General features: G+C 31.0%; 1 protein-coding gene across 8 annotated transcripts in view; it reads left to right on the top strand.

The window, feature by feature from the left end:
• Positions 1–20,999, top strand: part of DLG1 (discs large MAGUK scaffold protein 1) — a 228,958-nt gene that overhangs the window by 184,854 nt on the left and 23,105 nt on the right. For 3 of the 8 annotated variants that reach the window (XM_074365514.1, XM_074365495.1, XM_074365522.1), the window contains 7 exons: positions 3,521–3,697; positions 6,519–6,588; positions 11,340–11,373; positions 17,256–17,297; positions 19,571–19,621; positions 20,131–20,232; positions 20,489–20,661. In XM_074365514.1, coding sequence (XP_074221615.1) covers positions 3,521–3,697; positions 6,519–6,588; positions 11,340–11,373; positions 17,256–17,297; positions 19,571–19,621; positions 20,131–20,232; positions 20,489–20,661 — 649 coding nt within the window. Of the gene's footprint in view, positions 1–3,520; positions 3,698–6,518; positions 6,589–10,553; positions 10,654–11,339; positions 11,374–17,255; positions 17,298–19,570; positions 19,622–20,130; positions 20,233–20,488; positions 20,662–20,999 lie in introns of all 8 variants that reach the window. The other 5 variants (XM_074365502.1, XM_010959297.3, XM_074365487.1 and 2 more) reach the window with 2 other exon arrangements.

Raw genomic sequence — 20,999 nt, 5'->3', positions numbered from 1 at the left:
CAGAAGGTTTTCAGTTTACTTTGCCCAACACCCTCAGAGGAATCACTATCTATGGCAGTTTTAACCTTACAAAATGTGTTTCTTAACTAATAAGTCTTGGAAGTCAAAATTAGTCCTCGATCCGTGGGCTACAGAGTGGATATTGTGTTAGCAGGCATGTAAACAGCATTAACTTCATTGTATGTTTCCATCAAAACTTTTGGGTGACCAAGTACATCGTCAATAAGCAATAGTAATATTTTGAAAGAATTCTTTTTTTTTTTTGAGCAGTAGGTCTCAAAAGTGTGCTTTTAAAATATTCTGTAAACCATGTTGTAACCAGAGTGTGCTTGCATCCAGGCTTTGTTGTTCCATTTCTAGAGCACAGACAGAGTAAATTCAGCATAATTCTTAAGCACCCTAGGATTTTCAGAATGGTAAATGAGCATTGGCTTAACTTATATTCACCAGCTGCATTAACCCCTAACAAGGGAGTCAACCTGCCCTTTGAAGCTTTGAAGCTAGGCACTGACTTCTCTCTAGCTATGAAAATTCTAAGTGTATCTTCTTGCAATATAAGGCTGTCCCATCTACACTGAAAATCTGTTGCTCAATGTAACCAACTTCATTACTTAGCCTAGATCTTCTGGATAACTTACTGCAACTTGTACATCACTACTTGCTGCTTTACTGTGTACTTTTATTTTATAGAGGTGACTTCTTGCCTTATTTAAATATTATGAACCAACCTCCGCTAGTTTCAAACTTTTCTTCTGCAGCTTCCTCACCTCTCTCAGCCTTCATAGAATTAAAAAGAGTTTGAGCCTTGCTTTGGGTTACACTTTGGCTTAAGGGAATGTTATGGCTGGTTTGATCTGTTCAAACCATTAAAACTGTCTGCGTATCTGCAATAAGGCTATTTCACTTTCTTATCATTCATGTGTTCACTCAAGTAGCACTTTCAGTTTTTTTCAACTTGGCTAACTGGTGCAAGAGGCCTAGCTTTTGGCGTGTCTTTGCTTACAACGAGCCTTCCTCACTAAGCTTAATCTTTTCTAGCTGATTTAGAGTGCCATAAGACTCTTTCTTTCACATGAACACTTAGAGGCCATTGTAGGGCTATTAATTGGCCTGATTTCAATATTGTGTGTCAGGGAATACAGAGGCCCAAGGAAAGGGACGGAGATCAGGGAAGGGCCAATTGGCAGAGCAGTCAGAACACACAGCATTTATCAGTTAAGTTCATCATCTTATAAAAGCACGATTCGTGATGCCCTAAAACAGTTACAGTAGTAACATCAAAGATCACATATCACCATAATAAATATAATAATAATGAAAAAGTTTGAAATAATGAGAGGTTCGGTAATTGGGAGAATTACCAAAATGTGACACACAGACATGAAGTTAGCAAATGCTGTTGGAAAAATGATGCCAGTAGACTTGGGGTTACAACAGGGTTGTGCCAACACAATGCAGGGTGGCCACAAAACCTTCAATTTGTTTAAAAAAAAAAAAAACAACCCAACACACACACAGTATCTTCCAAGTGCAGTAAAGAAAAGCACAAATAAACTGAGGTATGCCTGTAGACACATGTAGCCAATCTGCTGTAGTTAACCAGATGTCTTAATGATTCTTGTTAGAAGATGTAGTTTTAATTTCAAAAAAAAAAGTTAAGGCCACGAAAGATTACATACAGTATGATACCTTTTTATAAAGCTCTGTAACTAGTAAAATCATATATAATTACTTAGTCATCTGTATTTGTGTGATAAAGCCAAACCAAACCAAAAACGGGTAAGGATCGAGGAAGTAATAAACACTGTTCGAAATTATGGTTACCTTCTAATAGTGCTTAACTCCTAATGTGAGGGAAGTAGGATCAAGGGGAGAAATACATAGGTAATGTGAGTTATTGATAAAAGTTTTGTGTATAGTCTTAGGTTGGATACTAGATTAACAAGTGTTCATTGTATTCTTGTGATTCATAACTCGTAAGTATTCCATGAGTTCCTGTTTTAAATGTATCAAAGTATTAAAAGACAAAGCTTAAATGCTAACATAAGAAGTAGAGGTTGTGAGTGATTTCTCCATTGCTTATCAGTAATATAGTTGTATTGCTTTTGTAATTCATAAGGTTAATTTATGATAATAAAAATGTTAAGATATAATATTTTCCCTTTTCTGAATGTCTTTGGCATTTGTTCTATCTCTTCAGGTATTTGATTTGCTATTTTATATTATGTTTATTTGTATCCTCATCATCTTTGTCATCTTTATCTTTGCCATATCTATTTCATTACTATTTAAAATAAATATTTAGTAAATTACTGACTATATCAAACCTTTGTGTTTTTTGAGGTTAGCTGTATCTTTCCAGTAGAAAGATGCTTCCTTAGTATTCAGAATTTATTGAAGTAATGACATAGCATTTATATCATTTACAATCTTTATTTTACAGCTGTAGAATTCTGCAAATAAAATCCAGTGTATTGTGTACTTTTTAATATATGTTTAAGTAAGCCTTCCCACTTTTGATTGTCACCTACTTCCTTCACACTGTTAGCTACTGAAATACTTGAAAGAACACATCTGAAAACCAGTAACCAGTTCATTCATTTAGCCGTCGAGTAAATTCACCCCTCTTCAGTTTTAAGAGATAGGTTCATAAAAGTTGGGTGGCGTGAAAAGGAATATGATTTGTATCCTATTCCTCATTGCCAAATTCGAAAAAAAGAATGAATAAATTGTATTATAATGTAATTGCTGAGATCCTTCCTGTATTCTTGAGAGAGGTTTTTTGAATGTAAGAATTTAATTTGTTTAAGTATTGTATACTAATTAATCAAGTAGTAGGATACTATTGTTATAAAAATTTTAAATATGCCCAACATTTCTCAATTACTACATTAAATTAATACAGTATTTTTTCCAAAATATTTGGGAGCTGTTAAAGTCATCATAGTCATCTGTAGTTAGTTTTCATTGTCATAGACTCTGAAAACTCTGTTAACTCTAGTTTTATGAACAAATGAATAATTAACTGGGAGAATAATCACTCTGTTGATCTAGTCTTACATTTCACAAATGATGAATTAGATCGATCAGGGAATTTGTTTTCCCAAGTGTGTCTAGCCAAAACAAAGAGAATTCTCTTTTAATATTTACTTTATTAATTTAGACCTTTACAGATTTGTCTTCATTTTAGAATTCAATACAGGTTGCCTTTGGATTGTACTAAAAGTATTTTTTTAATTGCTCATATAATATTGAGAGAAATAAAGTAATATGTATATAATAAACTATTACCATAACAAGTTAATTTTGCTGTTTCTTTTTTTTTTTTTTTTTTTTTTTTTTTTTTTGGTCTCATTGTCTTCTTGTATATAGTACAAAATTGAGCTGGGCATTATTTTGCCTAGTATGGTATATTGTTTAATTATCTACCTAGATTACATATATTTGCAGAATCCTGTTTATTTAATATTTATAATATCATTATAACAAATAATTATAAATTTTTTTCTTCTTGACCAAGAGCCCTTTTTGATTATGACAAGACTAAAGACAGTGGCCTTCCTAGTCAAGGACTGAACTTCAAATTTGGAGATATCCTCCATGTTATTAATGCTTCTGATGATGAGTGGTGGCAAGCCAGGCAGGTTACACCAGATGGTGAGAGTGATGAAGTTGGGGTGATTCCCAGTAAACGCAGGTAAATATGTCTGTTACAGTCTTACCACTTGAAAATTGGACAGCATAAACAAATAATTGCTGTTTCTTTACATTTCTTTTACTGAAATGATTTTATGCTTGATTTTTCCCATTGTGTTTCACAACTGTTTAATTTTATTCACCTTATATTGTAACCAGTGACATAATAAGAAAATATTATGCCCCCTAATAGAAATTTCTCTAAAGCTCCTGCTAGTTGCTTAAAACAAAATAAGTATATTTTAAGCCACTGTGCCATGAATCTATACCAATGGAGGGAGAGAGAATTAAAAGCCTCTGTAGTTTTCCCATGTAGATGGTGATAAACCTAATTTCTCAGGGGTTTTGATTGTGTGAATTGCCTTTTCTAGACTTAAAAAAATGAAAACATTTTAAATAAATGCAAAAGTTTCGGAAATATCTAATATACTTCACTTCTCTTTTTTTCTTGCTTGATTTAGAAGTATCCATGCATTCACTGGTCTTTCCTTTTTGCTTTTAACTATTTATTGTAGTGATTCACTGGGTGCATATTTACCACCTAGTGGCAAAAGTGGTTGAATGCATATTGTCTTTGAAAAGGGTGATCCCAACTTAGAGAACCCCCTCTAAGGTCAATGAAATGCTGTTGAATGTCTCTGCTTTTGTGGGAAAGATTTTAAAACATCAGTTCATAATTCCCCCAGAAGAGCTTATTTATGAGACCTGATTCATCCATATCATTGCCTAAAACTTATTTTAAGATAGCCAGTAAAAATTGTCAATGAGACATAAATGTTTATGGTAGCTGGTTAATTCACTTCAAGTCAAGCTTATACTGTAGTAAATTTGTTCTTATTAATGAGTTGGACTTGTTTTGTTGAGAGTCTCTAAAAGTGATACTTATGACGAATCATATACCCACTTACAGACCTCTATCTATATATGCATTTGTATATGTGTAGACATTAAAGAGTAGAAATGGTAAAATATTGCCAAGATTTGTCATTGTGGTTTTGGAATTTATGACTGTTGTTGGCTAGATACATATTTTTTGCAAGATCCAACTGTTTGGCTAGATCTTATATTTGGTGGCAACTCCTCTTTTTTAGCAGTGCAGCCCTCAGCATAAGTTTTTTCCTGAAATAGAACATAGTATGCTTTAAATTCAGAAATGCTTCCTCTGTGCCTTGTTGAGTTAGTAGAAACCTCACATCTTAATATCAAGGTCAGAGTTCCTAAAAATTGTCTTTATCCGTTGGAGCCTTATATCTTGCAAAGGCTTTACATTCACCTGCAACAAATGAGAAATATAGCTGACTTTGGTGGAAAGAGAAATTTTTCATTTTGTATAAAAGTTCTATAAGGTTGGATTTTTGAAGCCAGAAGTGATAAAAGAGATATACCTTGAGATCTCTACAAATCTCCAAATTCATGAATAATATTATAGAATACAGTTTTTCTCTCATAAAATACTATATAAAACCACAACTAATTATGCCATTTCATTTCTTCAGTGTATTCAAAACTCATATTTTCTTAAATAGAACTATATCTTTCTTAGACCTCTTTATGTCTAATAATAGCACAAGGAATTACAGTTCCTACAATTCTTAGCTTTCTTTCAGTAACAGTATTGACAGATAAACACAGTTGAAGTCACTCACCTATTTAGTGAACAAGATAATGATTAGGAAACAAAGCCAGTTTCAGTCATATATATTCACTCACTAAATGTTAGTTTTGCAGTGCCCTCGGTAAGTGCCTAGGCAAAATTATAAATTAATTATTCATGTCCTGGACCCTCAGGATTGCTCTGGAATAGTAAAAACCCAAGTTTTAAATTCATGACTGCTAAGGTTCTTCTGTACCCATGGTAAAACTATATAGCTAGGTAATAAAGAAAAAAATAAGGAATATGCATTTATTCATGGGCTGTTTTTTCTATTTCATACTAACATAATTGCTGTATTAAAATCAAGGATTTATAAAGCTTAATTTACATGAAATTTTGTAAGATTCATATTGATTGGTGTTACAATCTACACAAAAGATTTTTGTTGTAGTTCTGTTTGCTTGCTTATTTTGAAGGTAACACTTTTAACAAAGTTTAAAATTCAAAAAATCTAAAAGCTATACAGGCTCCCTCTTAACCCTGTTCCCCAAGCATCCGTTTCACCTTCTTAAGGATAACTGAGGTTACCTGTTCTTCTGTATTCTTCCAAAGATACTTTAAAACTCTATTTTATACACTATAATTGGTTACTTTATGTATTTACACAAATAGTATCATTGGAGTAAGCTTAATTTTTTTCCTTTTTATTTTTAAAAACTTTAGAGCTACAGAAAAAATAAGTATAAGAGAAATTCAAGAATATAGTCTGTGGAACACCCACATACCCTTTACCTACTTTCATCAGTTGTTAACATTTTAACCCATTTGCTTTCTCTCTCTTAACAATTTTTTTCTCTCAACAATTTTTAACATAGATGTCCATGCTAAGATAATATTTAAACAGCAAAACAAGTGGAAAATGTGAAAAATTGCTTAACTCAGAAGTGGTGCCTCATAATAATTTCAAGTATAATTATGGAATTCAGTGCATACAGAAGCACACATATATGTATTGTATTTTGATACTTCACAAGTAGTTTTGTTTCATAATAAAATGAGCCCTGCATTTCATTTTTCAGAAATTATTAGTTGAGGGATGCAAACGTAAATGGCTTCTAAAGGCTTTAGAATATAAAAATGCTCTATATTCAAATATCAGTTTTGATAATTTCTAATTAGACCTTTAGATATGTTTGGTGTACTTAAAAAATCATCTTTGCATTGCCAGAGTTGAAAAGAAAGAACGAGCCCGATTAAAAACAGTGAAATTTAATTCTAAAGCAAGAGGAGATAAAGGGGTGAGTATATGAAATCTTTTATTTCTAGAAATTAATAATTGAAGGTGGTAGACCTTTTTATGATTCCTGTTTGAGTTACATTATTAAAATGAGAAGGATTTTGCCAAAAGAATTAACTATCAACAGCTCTTGCCATGTTGGCTTACAGTAGGAGATATACCAAAGTAAACCATTTATTAAATAAAGCACCCATTTCACAGACCTTTCCAAATTATCAAAACTGTCATTTGATATATTCTTAAAATGTACTTTTGGTCATTATTTTTATAAATGAAATGAATTCAGCCTTTACTCAGACAAATGGTTAATTAGAAACTTGTGTCACCAGTGTTAATCGTGATAGCTAATAAATAACACATCTGAGAAAATAGGTTCCCCCCAAAATTATTCACTAGGTCATAATGTAAGTTTATGAGTTTTTACAAGTGAATTTATGGAAATGTTATTTTTCCTACCTTTATTCCTAATATCATTTATTAATAGAATCCATGTTGAATCAATATGAATTTTTATCTTGAGGGAACAAAGACAAGTCAGTCAAGAGGAAGAGTTTGTAGATGGGCAAGAACTACATCAAAATTCTTTTATGTGCATTTTAGACTTGTTTTTGTTTCCATTAACTTCAAGTCCTTCTTGAATTTAGTGATTGGATATCACAGGCTCCATCCTGTAGTATGTGTGTGATTACTGCAATGGAATACTCTAATAATAAGCCTGAAGAAAGAGCTAAACACATGTTGTGTTGAAATACTATTTGTAGCAATGTTTTATGTTTTAGGATTTTTTTTAACCTAAAGCAAAAGTTTTATGTATCTTTTGATCATATTTCAAATGAATGTGGAAAGTTAACTCAGCAGATAAATTAACTGTACTCTTTGTACATCTCTAATATCACTAAGCACTCAAAGCTTTACATAAAGACAAGGAATATGACCCTTGGTCAAAGAAATTAAATCTGAGTAAATTGTATAATGCATACAGTTATTTTAGAAATAATAAATTCCTTTAAAATGTATTTATACCTTTCAGAAAATACAGAATTATATAGTGTGATCTGAAGCAATACTTAAAATAGAAAATCTTTGGAGGAAAAATTCTCAAGTAAATGCTCAAAACTGAAATACACAAAGTGGTTTTTGTGCTTGTTTTTTATATGTCTTTTAAAATATTGTAGTAAAATACACTGTCAGTGTATTGAAAGAGGTTGCATGTTGTAACTTTTCTTTCATACTGTAAGAAGTTAACTGAATTAACGACATATTTAAATCTTAGTCTTGTTTGTTGACTATAACCAACTTTATACCCAGTCACTGTGTTCTAACACAGCACCAAAAGTATGCATGATACTGAGTGGGGTAAAAAAATACGCTTGCCATTGATACAGAACTGCATTTCTCTCTGTAATACCATTTCCCATTCTAAGTTCTTCTTTTCCTTTCCTTACATGGTTGATTGTGGACTTTATTTCCAATGCAGACTTTTTTAAAGCATTTCAGTTTCTCATTAACATTTTTAACATTCATTTAGCTATTCTGAAGTACTAAATATGGAAATTATATATTTAGATATTTGATATATGTATTATGAATTTATATTTTTTCAGTTCTTTATGTATTACACTGTTTCTCACAATATAGCATTAATAACAATAAGTAATTAAACAGATTGTTTTATATTGAAAATATAGAGAAACTAGAGGTAGTGTGTTTCTTCAGTTTTGTGTTTTCCCTACACAATTTTATCTTGTTTGCTTGTGCTATTTTTCACTTTTAACAAATTCTTCACATGCAGAATTTTAGATGTAATACAATTAATACATTTCTTTAACTAACAAGCATTTCTTTCTCTTCTATTTAATGATATCTTTATGATATCTCATTTTGGCTAACTTCAAAGTTATCAAAAATCAAAACATTTTAAACTTCATGTTTCTTTTGGTTGTTTATTGTGAAACTGACTCTGACCACTGTATATGCAGTAGGAGGGGTAAATGACCTTTTATTAAAAACATACCCGTTTTATCAGATAGTATAAAAATTATTACTAAATTCAAAATCAGTGATTGTCATGAGCAAAAAGATTTAGTCCTTCCCTAAATTAGATTACCATAAATTTTTCTCTATTGAAACCTGTTTTCTTCTCTGTCTTTTCTAAAATTTGGATTCAAGCAAGGGTTTTTATTCAAATGCTAATTGCCAGTTTATAAAACAATTGTAAGCTTAGATTTCTCCACAGTATTTTTTTCTCAACTTAGTTTTTCACTTCTCCTTTTTTTTTTTTTTTTTTTTTCTTTAATTTTTTGGGAGGGAGGGTAATCAGGTTTGTTTGTTTGTTAGTTTAATGGAGATACTGGGAATTTAACCCAGGACCTCATGCATGCTAATCACACACTCTACCACTGAGCTGTAGCCTCCCCCAGTATTTTAACTTCTGCTTAGACTTAACAGAGCCTTTAAATTTTAAGGTTGATTATCAAGACAATCTGCTTGACTAATGAACTATGAACTTAACTAACCCTTAATTATTGATATGAAAAGGTAAAAATGAAAGTTCAACCATGTTTTTATAAAGATTCTTACCAAAATAAATCTTTTCAAGTAATAGAATTTGAGCGAAATATCACTTTAATCCACTTCAGCTTCTTAATCACCTGTCATCACATGCTTAAAAATATAGGCGTGCCAAAAAAATAATGCCTGGTGTTGATACGCTTCAAAATATTGATAGCATCTTGTGACATGGATAAACTTAAGAAAAATCAAACCAAGTTTTCTATCCTTTATATTGTTTCCACTTCAAAAAATAATAAAAAATAATAATTCATAGTGTCACTAGTAGCCAAGACCATTTCATTCAAGACATGGATGCCTGTGACAAATTATAAAAGAATCTGTTCCTCTTTAATAGACTCATCTTTCTTTGTGCTACATACTTTTAAAACTATAAATGCACAAATGGGACTTTCAAGAAGGAAATTGTGGAAGAAAACAAGTTTCAAGCGTCTGTGCAATAGGGACATCAGGTCAGCTGTCATAGCAATTATGTATAAACTATTAGAATTCCAGTTGCCTTTTTGCCATTATGGGCACCAAACTTTTTATTCCCTATTCAGGATATGGTGCCAGTGGATTGAATCTTGTTCTATTTTACTTATGTATACTTTTAAAGGAGATAATATGGTAAAGCTTAAAGGCTAATAAATCAGTTATGATGGCATTTAAGTTGGCCAGGAGAGTTGACTCTTCTTCCTTGGTTAGATAGCATTGATAATTCTTTTGTTGGTCTCTGTACTTATGGACACGTCTTATTAGTTCTCTTCCCATTTTCTGATTCATGCCATAAGTATTTAGTTATCCTAATTCTCTTCTTTAAAAAAAAAAAAAAGATTGTTTTTAAATATTCAGCACTAACAACTTTTTCAGTTGTTTTGGTTCTCTTTTTTAATAGTGGCTTTCTTGTTAGTTTGTTGGAGCCACAAAAAAGAAAAGAAAGAAAAAAAGGAAAAAAATGTGTTAAAGCCAAAGGGAAATGAAAATTATTCCTAATGCATCAAAAATATTTGAGCAGCTAAAGTAACTTTTAAAATAACTTTTGCTATAGAGCACTTAATACCTGGAAATCTAGAAAAATATGGATTGATACGAACAGATGTGAACTTGGTTCAGACGATAGTAGTTGCTAACCTGATTTACTCTTCCCTTTTTTATCAAGTAGCACTTTCTCATTATTTCTAGCTATCATTGAATTACACACTTTAAATTTTTGAGTACTTTCAGTTATAAAATGTTAGAATTAGGAAGTCAATACTAAATTAGAAATTCACTGTACATGTGATTAAAGCAGAATTCATATACAAACTGCACGCTGTGGTCACCAGAGTCAGCTTTCACAGAGCTACTAGGCTGGGCCTTTGTACACACAGACAGTAGACATCCCTTTGTTTTGCCCCTCCTTCTCTTCTTCAGCAGTCATTCAATGACAAGCGTAAAAAGAACCTCTTTTCCCGAAAATTCCCCTTCTACAAGAACAAGGACCAGAGTGAACAGGAAACAAGTGATGCTGACCGTAAGTATGTGGATCCAGTGGTCAACTGAAGATAAATGTAGAGGGACCTACTGCCCTGCAGTTGGTTGTTACCATGGAGACAGTTTCAAGAGCTGCAACAGGTTACTAATTATCTTAACCAAGGACAGACATAAATTAATCTGTATACCAATCTTAACTTTTTCTGGCACCTTAGGAATTCCTAACTTAAAGTAAACAGTATTTTTAAGGTACATGTTTAAAATAGAATTATTCTATGTAAAAATTCTTATAAGAAACACTTAACATACTATCAAAGAATATTTTAGAGGAAAAACATGAATACCTGAAAAGCTACTTACTGATTTCTAGGTATAGCATTGCCAGTCTTTGGTAATAAATCTTCTCAAATTATTCCATTTTATCCTATTTCTTTATTATATGTAGGCATTCTGAATTTTACTTTTAAGATAGCAAGAAATAGTCTAAAATCTTGCTTCTCTACCTTAATCAGCCTCCCGGATAAAACTTCCATTATTTTAGTAGATTACATTCAGTACTAGCTTGTTTTAAACTTTCAGAAATCTACAAAAATGCTCTGTAAGATATATGTACCTGTAATGGTCTTGGAACTGTCTCTAATTGTAGCACCAATTTTATGCATTACTGACAACTATTTTCTTTGATTATCTTTTTATTGCTTGCTCTCTGGGAACTACTCTCTACAGGAGATCCCTGACGACATGGGATCAAAAGGCCTGAGTAAGTGATCAAAATACTCCCAAGTTATTTTTTAACCTCCGTCTACAGACCTACCTTTTTCAGATACATTTTGAGATTCATGGTAGTGCCCTTCTGGCATGAGGAGGTATATGATTTAGATTGCTTTTAGATTTTTCATGTTAATAATATGCTTGGGATTTTTATTTCTGTAATACACACCTTTTATATTTCCAATGCTCCATTTTTCACATGTCATTTGAAAAACTCTCTGCTTATAATCGCATTTTCCTTTTTGTAATTTTTATGGCAATTACTTTCTCTAGGAATTTTTTTCAGTATAAAGAAAGACTTTTTAAATGTTTTTTAAAATAGTACTACCTGCCCTTATTATTAGAAGATAGACAATAATCTTCCTTGCAGTTTTATCTTCCCCCCTTTTTTTTGTTAAAACATGTTTAAATTGCCTTGAGTCTTTGTTAGAAAAGCCTTGCTATAATGTGAAACTATAAAACACAACAGATCTTAAATATTAGAGAATTGTGGAACTCAAGTTCAAGTAGCAGTCTTTGTAGTAGGAAAACTATATTTTTTAAGTAAGTTTTAAGTTAAGAATTATAAGAAATATTATCCTTTGTCTTTCCTTTAACCAGGATGTTGTCTCTGTTTTTTGTTTTTGTTATGTTCCTGTTTAATTTTCTAGCTAGTGTTTAATCTTCATATAAAGCTTTATACAGTCTGATATGTAGGAGTCATTCAATAAATGTTGGAATTATGAATGAAATAAAAAGTCATTTTAAGAAACAAAATTTTGAATATGGGTGCTTTCAAATTGATTAAATGTAAAATTTTACCAAATATTACGAATTTTTTTTAGGTGACAGTGACTCACAGGAGTAACCTTTTAGGCTAAAGTTTTTTTCTAAATAGTTCTTTCTATTTGCATTATTAAGCATTTTGAAAACTTCTTTATAATTCATTGATCATTAAGGATATAGTCAGTATCTTAACTTTCCAAGATTTACGTTAATAAACATTAAATTTCATAGATTTTTCTCCTGATTTATATTAACTTTATACTGCACTTTTAATCTCAGCTATAGATACTTGAGTTTTATTTCAGCTTTAAATGTTAAAGATTTATATTAGATTAAAGACAATGTTTTATATGTAATTATTTATATTATACAGAATATAATAGGATTTTTTTTAGGATTTGTTAAGAACCACAAATTTACTGTCAACTAGTGGTACACTTCTTCAATCTCTTGCCTCTGGGAAAAATTATCAGTGAAAATCTTCAAAAACTGGGAAATATTTCTACTGATTCTTTTGTTGTTGTTGTTGTTAATGGAAGTACTGGGAATTGAACCCAGGACCTAATGCATGCTAAGCATGCACTCTGCCACTGACCTGTATCCCACCCTGTTTCTGCAGATTCCTAATGCTATAGAATTTAAGAATGATCATGAGGTGGTATGGATCAGCAAATGAACCCAAAGATTTTTGTTGTCTGATGGGTCATCAGAGACCTATGGAAAACTCATGAAAAAAGGAACTAAATGAAGAATTTGGTTCATATATTGATATTTGTATAATAGATAATTACACCTTGACTACACCATATTTTCATCTCTCATTTTAATTGAGATTTGTGACTTGGGAGGAGACACAAAAATGATAACTGATTACCAATGTCATTGATTTAATTTTTCTAATCAGTGATTTAAGATCTCTTGAATGGTAGGTTTCTGTGCTTCATCTCACAGGAACTGAAAGACTTGAAACCTGGTAACTTGATCAGGTCAAGATTTTACGTAGAAAATGTTGATGGGGACAGAAAAATATCACTAAAATTCTAAAACTGGGATTGAGGTTATCACTTAAAATTACTAGCTGCTGACAAAAGGCTTTTATTATATAGTGGAAAATGCTAGAAAGAAGAGTGGGTCAAGAGCATTATTTATGGACTCAGTTATCTGTATTCTGAGGTTCAGGATACAGGGAATAAACTAAGCAAAATCCTGTGAGATTTTAATATAAGAAAATAAATGTGCCCTCATATTGGTATCTATTAAGCCTTTTGGAACAGGACTCATGAAGGGATTGAGAACAAGACAAGTTATTCCAGATAAACCTGTTAAAGAGATGTGGAATAACACTGAATATAAAGAAATACGTACATCTGTATGTAATTTCACACAACCTATGAAAAATAGGGTATTTAATTAAAAGAGCAGACAAACAAAAGTGATTCCCTAGAATACTTTTCATAGACATGAATTCAGTGATTCTACCAAGAAGAGAATCAAATAAATTGTTGATTTGCCCTGTTGACGGTAGAGGAAACAATAGGAGAAACTGCATTTCCAAACCTAATTTTGACTAACAGATTTAGTTAAGAGTATGATGGAATTCTGGGAGGATGCAGCTAAATCATAATAGCTTGTGAAAAAATCTAGAAATAGAAACCTGTGTTCTTTTATTCTTTGAGAAGGCAATTTTGAAAAAATTCAAGAGAAAAACTGAAGATTACTTTAACAGAAACTAAAAGTACGCATGGTTCGGTAGCACTTATATAAGGTGCTCAGAAATGAAATCATGACATACAGTTTCAGACAAGGTTTGTACCTGCCTTTTGTATGCAGTTTATTTTTATAGCTTTCCATTTTGTAGAACACCTCAAAAACTTCCAGGTTTCCTGTTACATCTTAAAGACTTATTTAAGGAGAGTTGTGCAGAGCTGTTAGATTCTGAACCAGACTTATTTTCATTTGTGTTAGGAATAAGCGTTAAGAGTAGTCGTATTGTTTGAGACTGATGATGTGTAGTATTTAATGAGAGCAAAGAGATAACACATGATATAGTCTCAGAAAGAAATGTTTGACTAGAAAGGTGAGACTTAGAAAGATTTGAAATAGTTGTGATCATCAAACATTATAAACAAAAATTAAAACTTTAAGAATCTGTTTATATCATCTGTGTCAAAATGACAATATCCTTAAACTATAAATTTCTAACAGATCAATAAGAAACAGACTAACTCTCCCTTAGAAAACTGGACAAAGGATATGAGAAGAGTGCTGAAAAGATAAGCAAATGAAATAAGCATCTAAAAAAGTGTTTAACATCTTTAGTAGTTTAATATACAAAATGACATGTTTTATGCATCATTTTGGCAAACTTTTCTTTTAAAGGAGAACCCAGTGATGAAGAGGGTTCTGTGGAATGGCTAATTTTAACATATTACTATTGGGAGTGTAAATTGGTACAATTTTTTTTTGAAAAGCGTATCTTTTGACCTGCTAAATCCTCTTCAAGGAATTTATCCTAAGGATGTAATCAGAGATGGAAACAAAGGTGTATATGTCAGGATGTTTTGTCTAATATTATTTAGAAATTATAGCCCCCCACAAAAAAGCTGAAATAATCCTAAAGTGTCTTACAATTGAGAAATGGTTAATGAAGTATGATTTATCCACATATTATATATTTTATAACCATTGAAAATCATATTAAAACATAAAGATACAGAAAAAATGTTCACAGTGTAAGTGAAAAAAGTAAACTATGAAACTGTACAATATTTCTTACATTTGTAAATAAACATTAAGGGCTATTTTGAATATTGTTGCTTGAACATTTTTATACTTTTTGTGAGCATACATATGCCTTTCTGTTCGGAAAATACTTAGGAAATGAATTGCTGGGTCACAGATCTATAAATATGTTAGACTGTAGTAGGTATTGCCCAAGTAGTGTTCTAAAGTGGTTATGCCAATTTGTACCACCCCTACCCCCAGAAGTATATGAGTTCCAGTTGCTACTGGAACAGATACTTGACAAATAGGTTTTGGTTTTGTTTTATCATTTTGGTCATTCTGCTGAATGATAGAGATATCTGTTGTAGTTTTAATTTGTATTTGCCTGATAAGTAATAGGATTGAACTCTTTTTTTATATGTTTATTGAGTATTTTAATGTCATCTTTGATGAACCACCATGAAAAAGACTATTTTTAATTTTGAGGGGAAAAGCATTTTACCTTTCTAATAAGCTCCCAGGCAAGGATGATGATGGTGTTCCAAGGGCAGTACTTTAAGTAGTAAGATTTTATTGTAGAGGAGTTACCGGATACGTTAAATAAACTTGAAGAATTTGATTGCTTCATAGCTATCGATGATCTTAGCGAACTCAAGTAGGAGAAATCCCCAGAAAAGAGATTGCAGTAACTTTAACTTTTTATTATATAACATGTCAGACTTTCAATAATAGAGAAATAGTAAAATAAACCCCACAAATATTCATTTACCCAACTTCTATAATTGTCATCTCATGGTTAATTTTGTTTCTTCTGTACTTCTACTCTTCCCCCTCCACTCACTCCGTTGCAATAATTAATGTTTCTTTCTCTTACATATTAGAGATTGCAGAGTGTAATACCAATTCTAGTATAAATTTAAGAACTTTTTTTTCTTTTTGGCATTCCTACTTCTGGGAATGAATTTTAAGGAAATAGGACAGAAGGTGAAAGCCATATAAATGAAAACAGTCATAATAATTTGTTGATGTTTGTAGAAGACCATTTAAAGCAAACTAAAATGTCTAGGTAATTAGTATTAAGGCAAATCGTGATTTAACAGTCAGAATATTATACAATAATTTTAAATGATCCTTTTGAAGTCCATGTGGTAACATGGGAAATTTTTAAATATAAACTTTAAAAAAACACCATTTTACATGTGCTTGTCATCAGTCTTAGAATTTTCGATGTTCCTGATATATTTAAAATATACATAAGATGATTAAGAAATGTGTATCTTGTCTTTGCAGGTTAGAATAACAGACTTATTTTTCACTATGACAGCAATTCAAGAACTGTGATCTTTATGTGAAATCTTAAGTTCTGCCATTCTCTGAACTTTTCAGTAGTACTACTTGATTATAGGAGACTGTGGGTGGTATGGTACAGCAGATATTCCTCCTCAAACTTTATCCTTTAAATTCCTTTTTCCTTTGCCTGACATAAGAAATTCAGATTCACCTCTCTCCTGTGGAAAATTTTGTTATTTGGTCTTTATAGATAAAATGACCCATTTTTTTAATTCGAAGGAGACACTTATTGTGGGAACACAAGAGATTACATTTACATGAGAAGAGTGCTGGGTATTTACTGAACAATCAAGTTATGAAATGGGGGCCACTTTGAAGGAGGGGCCAGGCAAATGGGTGTGTTTTTGTTTTACAAAGCAACCTTTGTCAATTGTATTGAAGCACAGTTTCTCAGAAATATTAGTCTACTTTAAAATACAATCCCACCTTCTAGAATTCCATTCCATTTGACTTTTTTTTTTTTTTGAGTCATCTGAATCTATGGCATCCGAAATGCTTTATCTGTATGATCTCAGACATGGATTCTCATTTCTCTTCAGGAACAAGAAAGAAGCTGAACTAAAAGCAAGATATCTATTTACTTTTTAAGATATCTCTTCATTAAAATGGGCATCTGTTTGCTCAGATATAACTTGTTTTCTTTTGTTAGTCTCAGAATCCAAATTAAATGGTGCCGATGACATTTTCTCTTTGGGGTTTTAAGTCTACAGTTGCACTAATTTAGGATTACTTTGCCCTCTTTGTCATATTCTACTTATTATTTGTGATGGATTTTTGTTCATAAACTGTATTGAACAGAAATGAGGCATTGTCCTTGACTACAGATCAAATTTTTTCCTTGCTAATTCATATTCATTTATTTGAAATAATTAAATTTTCAAAGATAATCAAAATGTTTTTAAAAACTCTTCAGGTATGTGTGGTTTATATTTCGACGTTTTGTTATGTCACCTTGTGTTTATTTTGGTAATTTGCTTTTTTTAAACTCATGACACTATTTTCTTTATTTCTTCCATTGTGCTGTAATTTCAGAACATGTAACTTCTAATGCCAGCGATAGCGAAAGTAGTTACCGTAAGTGTTTTATTTGTTCTTCTGTTATCTCTAGTAATAAATCCTTTGAGGTTTTTGTACAAATTTAATTTCCAAAATTGTAATAAAATACAAAAATTCATTTTACAGACTAGGCTGTTTGTATACACGCTATGTGTGTGTGTTTGTATCTTTTATAAGATGCAAATATCTATTTAAATGAGGTGTAAACTTGTATTTTGCCATTTATTTAGTAATTCTATTTTCTAACATGAGCATTAAAATAGTTTTCAGTAGTGCTAAATTATAGTTTTTTTCATGATTAATTTTTAACACAAATTTTTCTTTTTTTAAAATTATTTTGAGGTGTGATATTTAGGCTTGTTTGTTTGTTTGTTTGTTTGTTTACTTAATGGAGGTACTAGAGATTGAACCCAGGACCTCGTATGTGCTAAGCACACACTCTACCACTAAGCTATACCCCCCTCCCTTATAATTAGTTTTATTTCCTTTTTTTATTCTGTGTTACTAGTACTAGTGTGGGTCAAGTTATTGTTTATCAACACCTTTTGGTGAACATAAGAAACAATGAAGGGAAAATTTTCAACAGTTGCTCAAATAGGATTACTGATTTCTTTTTTGGTTCCTATGTTACAGTCTTAATATTATATTATTAAGTGAACTGTATAAGCGTGTGAAGTTTTTAAATATATTTGGGCATGGGTGGAGGGGAGGGTATATGAATATTATCAGTTGTAACGCTTTAAAAATTAAAATTGCTTTTCTAACTTTTTTTTTTTTTACTGCTGTCTAATATGAAAGTAATCTTGATTACAGATGAGTATGGCTGCTCAAAAGGTCCATCCTGTTAATATCAGTCTCTAATATTTTCCATGTTGACAATATATACTTTTAACCCTCATTCATTTGATTGGTTGTTATTTTTCTGCGTAATAGTTGCTTGATGATTTTCTTTTTTGCTGTGGGAATGTGATTTCTTGTATTTTAGCATTCTGTTAACTTACAATCAGAACTCACTAGAGAGTAGTTAAGTAGCTTTCTAGACTAAAAAGAGGTAATGAAAGTATATACTGTCTGTCTCACCATTTGCATGAATTATTACGTGTGGAATATTCAAATTGCATGTTTTTGCCAATATTTAAAACATGTTTTACATGCAGTACTTTAAAAAGCAGCTTGTAAATATATGTATTTTATGTATTAAATTTGAAAACAACAAAATATACTTTTAAAGCAGAAAAGAATATTTGTACCATTATATGAATGTAAAAGGTTTACAGCTGCATACATATAATATAAACTAGCAACAAATTTAGTGAAAATATTGTTATAGAATCATCATAATCGAGGAGAAAGTCTTCCAATATGTTATCCAACATTGATTGAGTTCATTGAACCACTTGAATTGAACAATTGTTCCTGGCTTGTTTTTTTACACGTGTGTGTGTGTGTATGTGTGTTAAGAATTGAAATTTTTAACCCTTTTTTAGTTATTTTCATTGAATCGAGATATAATTTGTAGACTTTTCTATTTAAGATACTCTTAAGCTCTAACCCTCTTAGAGGATTTAATTTAACCTCTAAAGTACTTTCAAGATCAAAGTAAAATGTATTTTTTCTCCTTTACTATCTGTGTGATTCATTTTGTTAAAAGGGAAGGATTTAGTTTTATCCAAAGCTTTTTTTGACCCAAAATATTTTTTAATTGAATAAATGAATTATTATAATAATCAGAAGTCTTTATCAGTGAAATAGTGACACTAGTTTTACCTTTGCATTAGAAGTTTTTGGTTGGAAGTTGGTTGTAATTATAAAAATACATGTGTGGTATTAAATATACCTGGTACGATCAGAAAAGCATCATATTTTTAATAACAGTAAATTACCTAATATGCATATATATAGAACTGCTTGCTAAAGCATGAATCATTAAAAGACTTAATAGTTCTTAGAGTCTAAGTAAAAAATTAATAGCATATACTTGGCATCACAAGTGAAGATTTTAAATAGATATAATGAGAAATATATATTTTAAATAGATATAATCTGTAAAATACAGAATAACAGAAAGGTAGTTATTAAATAGCACATTTATATTTTGTTTTTATATTTATCAAACTTTATAATTTGTCACCTTTTTCCCTAAATCCTGCCATAATTAGTTTGTAGAGTACCTTTTTTATATCTTTCCTATTTTCTCAGGAAAGTTCTAGTAAGTTATATGTTATATAAGAATTAAATTAGTAGTAGTTATCTTTATAGATTTTCTTATCTGTATTTTAACTTTCTAATAGGTGGTCAAGAAGAATATGTCTTATCATATGAACCAGTGAATCAACAAGAAGGTTTGTGAAGCCTGTTGATGTTTTACAATCTTATTATATCACCTTTGGGGGGTGGTAATTAGGTTTATTTATTTTTCGAGAAGCCACTGGAAACTGAACCCAGGGCATCGTGCATGCTAAGCACACACTCTACCACTGAACTATACCCTCCCCCCACATCACTTCTTATACCCAGTTTCTCTTTTGCCATTTTCTGATCTGCTTCCTTACAATTTCTACTTCAAAAAGGAGCAGTGTTTGATGATAGTAGCAATATATATAAACATTATCTGCTAAAATGCTGAACGTAACTTGGTTGAATTATCTAAGTGTATGACTTCCAAAAGAAGACTGACTAAGGTTTAAGATCTTAATAAAAAGGTTTGTAAATTATCAAGCTAGCCATCATTGGTGGAGAAAGAAAAAAGAAAGAAATTAACAGTTAAGGGTACTTTTGTTTTCTAATGAAATAAAATGTATTCATGTTTGTTGAGCATTTATTCCTCTTAACATGGAGTGTATTTTTATAGTTAATTATACTCGACCAGTGATCATATTGGGACCGATGAAAGACAGGATAAATGATGACTTGATCTCAGAATTTCCTGACAAATTTGGATCATGTGTTCCTCGTGAGTAACCCGCATAAAAATTATTAATTCTTGTTCTTAACATTTTGTTATTGTGTGTGGTAAAAGTAAACATTACCATTTTTTAATGGTTTTACTTATTCTATCAGTTATTCCTCCATCCTCTATATTATTGTCCTTTTTCAAATTTAAATCAATCTCTGTTGTATTGAACTTTATAAAACAATTCTTTAAGTAGCAAATGGATTTGTTGTGCTTTTTAATATTAAACACTTCCTCAAGTTTTTTTCTGTTAAAGATACAACTAGACCAAAACGAGATTATGAGGTAGATGGAAGAGATTATCATTTTGTGACTTCAAGAGAGCAAATGGAAAAAGATATCCAGGAACATAAATTCATTGAAGCTGGCCAGTATAACAATCATCTGTATGGAACAAGTGTTCAGTCTGTGCGAGAAGTAGCAGAAAAGGTAAGCATCAAAGTGATCCCAGAATACAGTTTCTAATCAACTGCACCTTTCACACTATGAAAGAATGATGGGATAGAAGCTTATAATTCATATTTTTGAAAAAAATAAATGCTCTAACATTGATTATGTTAATGTTATGAATTTATTCAACTAAATATTTACTTCTAAGTGGCTTAGAAGCATACACAATGGAGTAGATTAAGAAGATCAACAAAGAAAATAATAGGAATGATAATGTGAATCTGAGAGGGGAGATTATTATTTTGAGGTCCTATACATTTGCTAGAGATAGACTTTATGTTTAGCTCTAGCTTTCCAACATCTAGCATAATTAAGAA

This window comes from Camelus bactrianus, chromosome 1 (genome assembly GCF_048773025.1).
Source record: "Camelus bactrianus isolate YW-2024 breed Bactrian camel chromosome 1, ASM4877302v1, whole genome shotgun sequence".
Lineage (NCBI taxonomy): Eukaryota > Metazoa > Chordata > Mammalia > Artiodactyla > Camelidae > Camelus > Camelus bactrianus.
The sequence above is the reverse complement of the archived record's forward strand: the minus strand, read 5'-3'. Positions and strand labels throughout refer to the sequence as shown.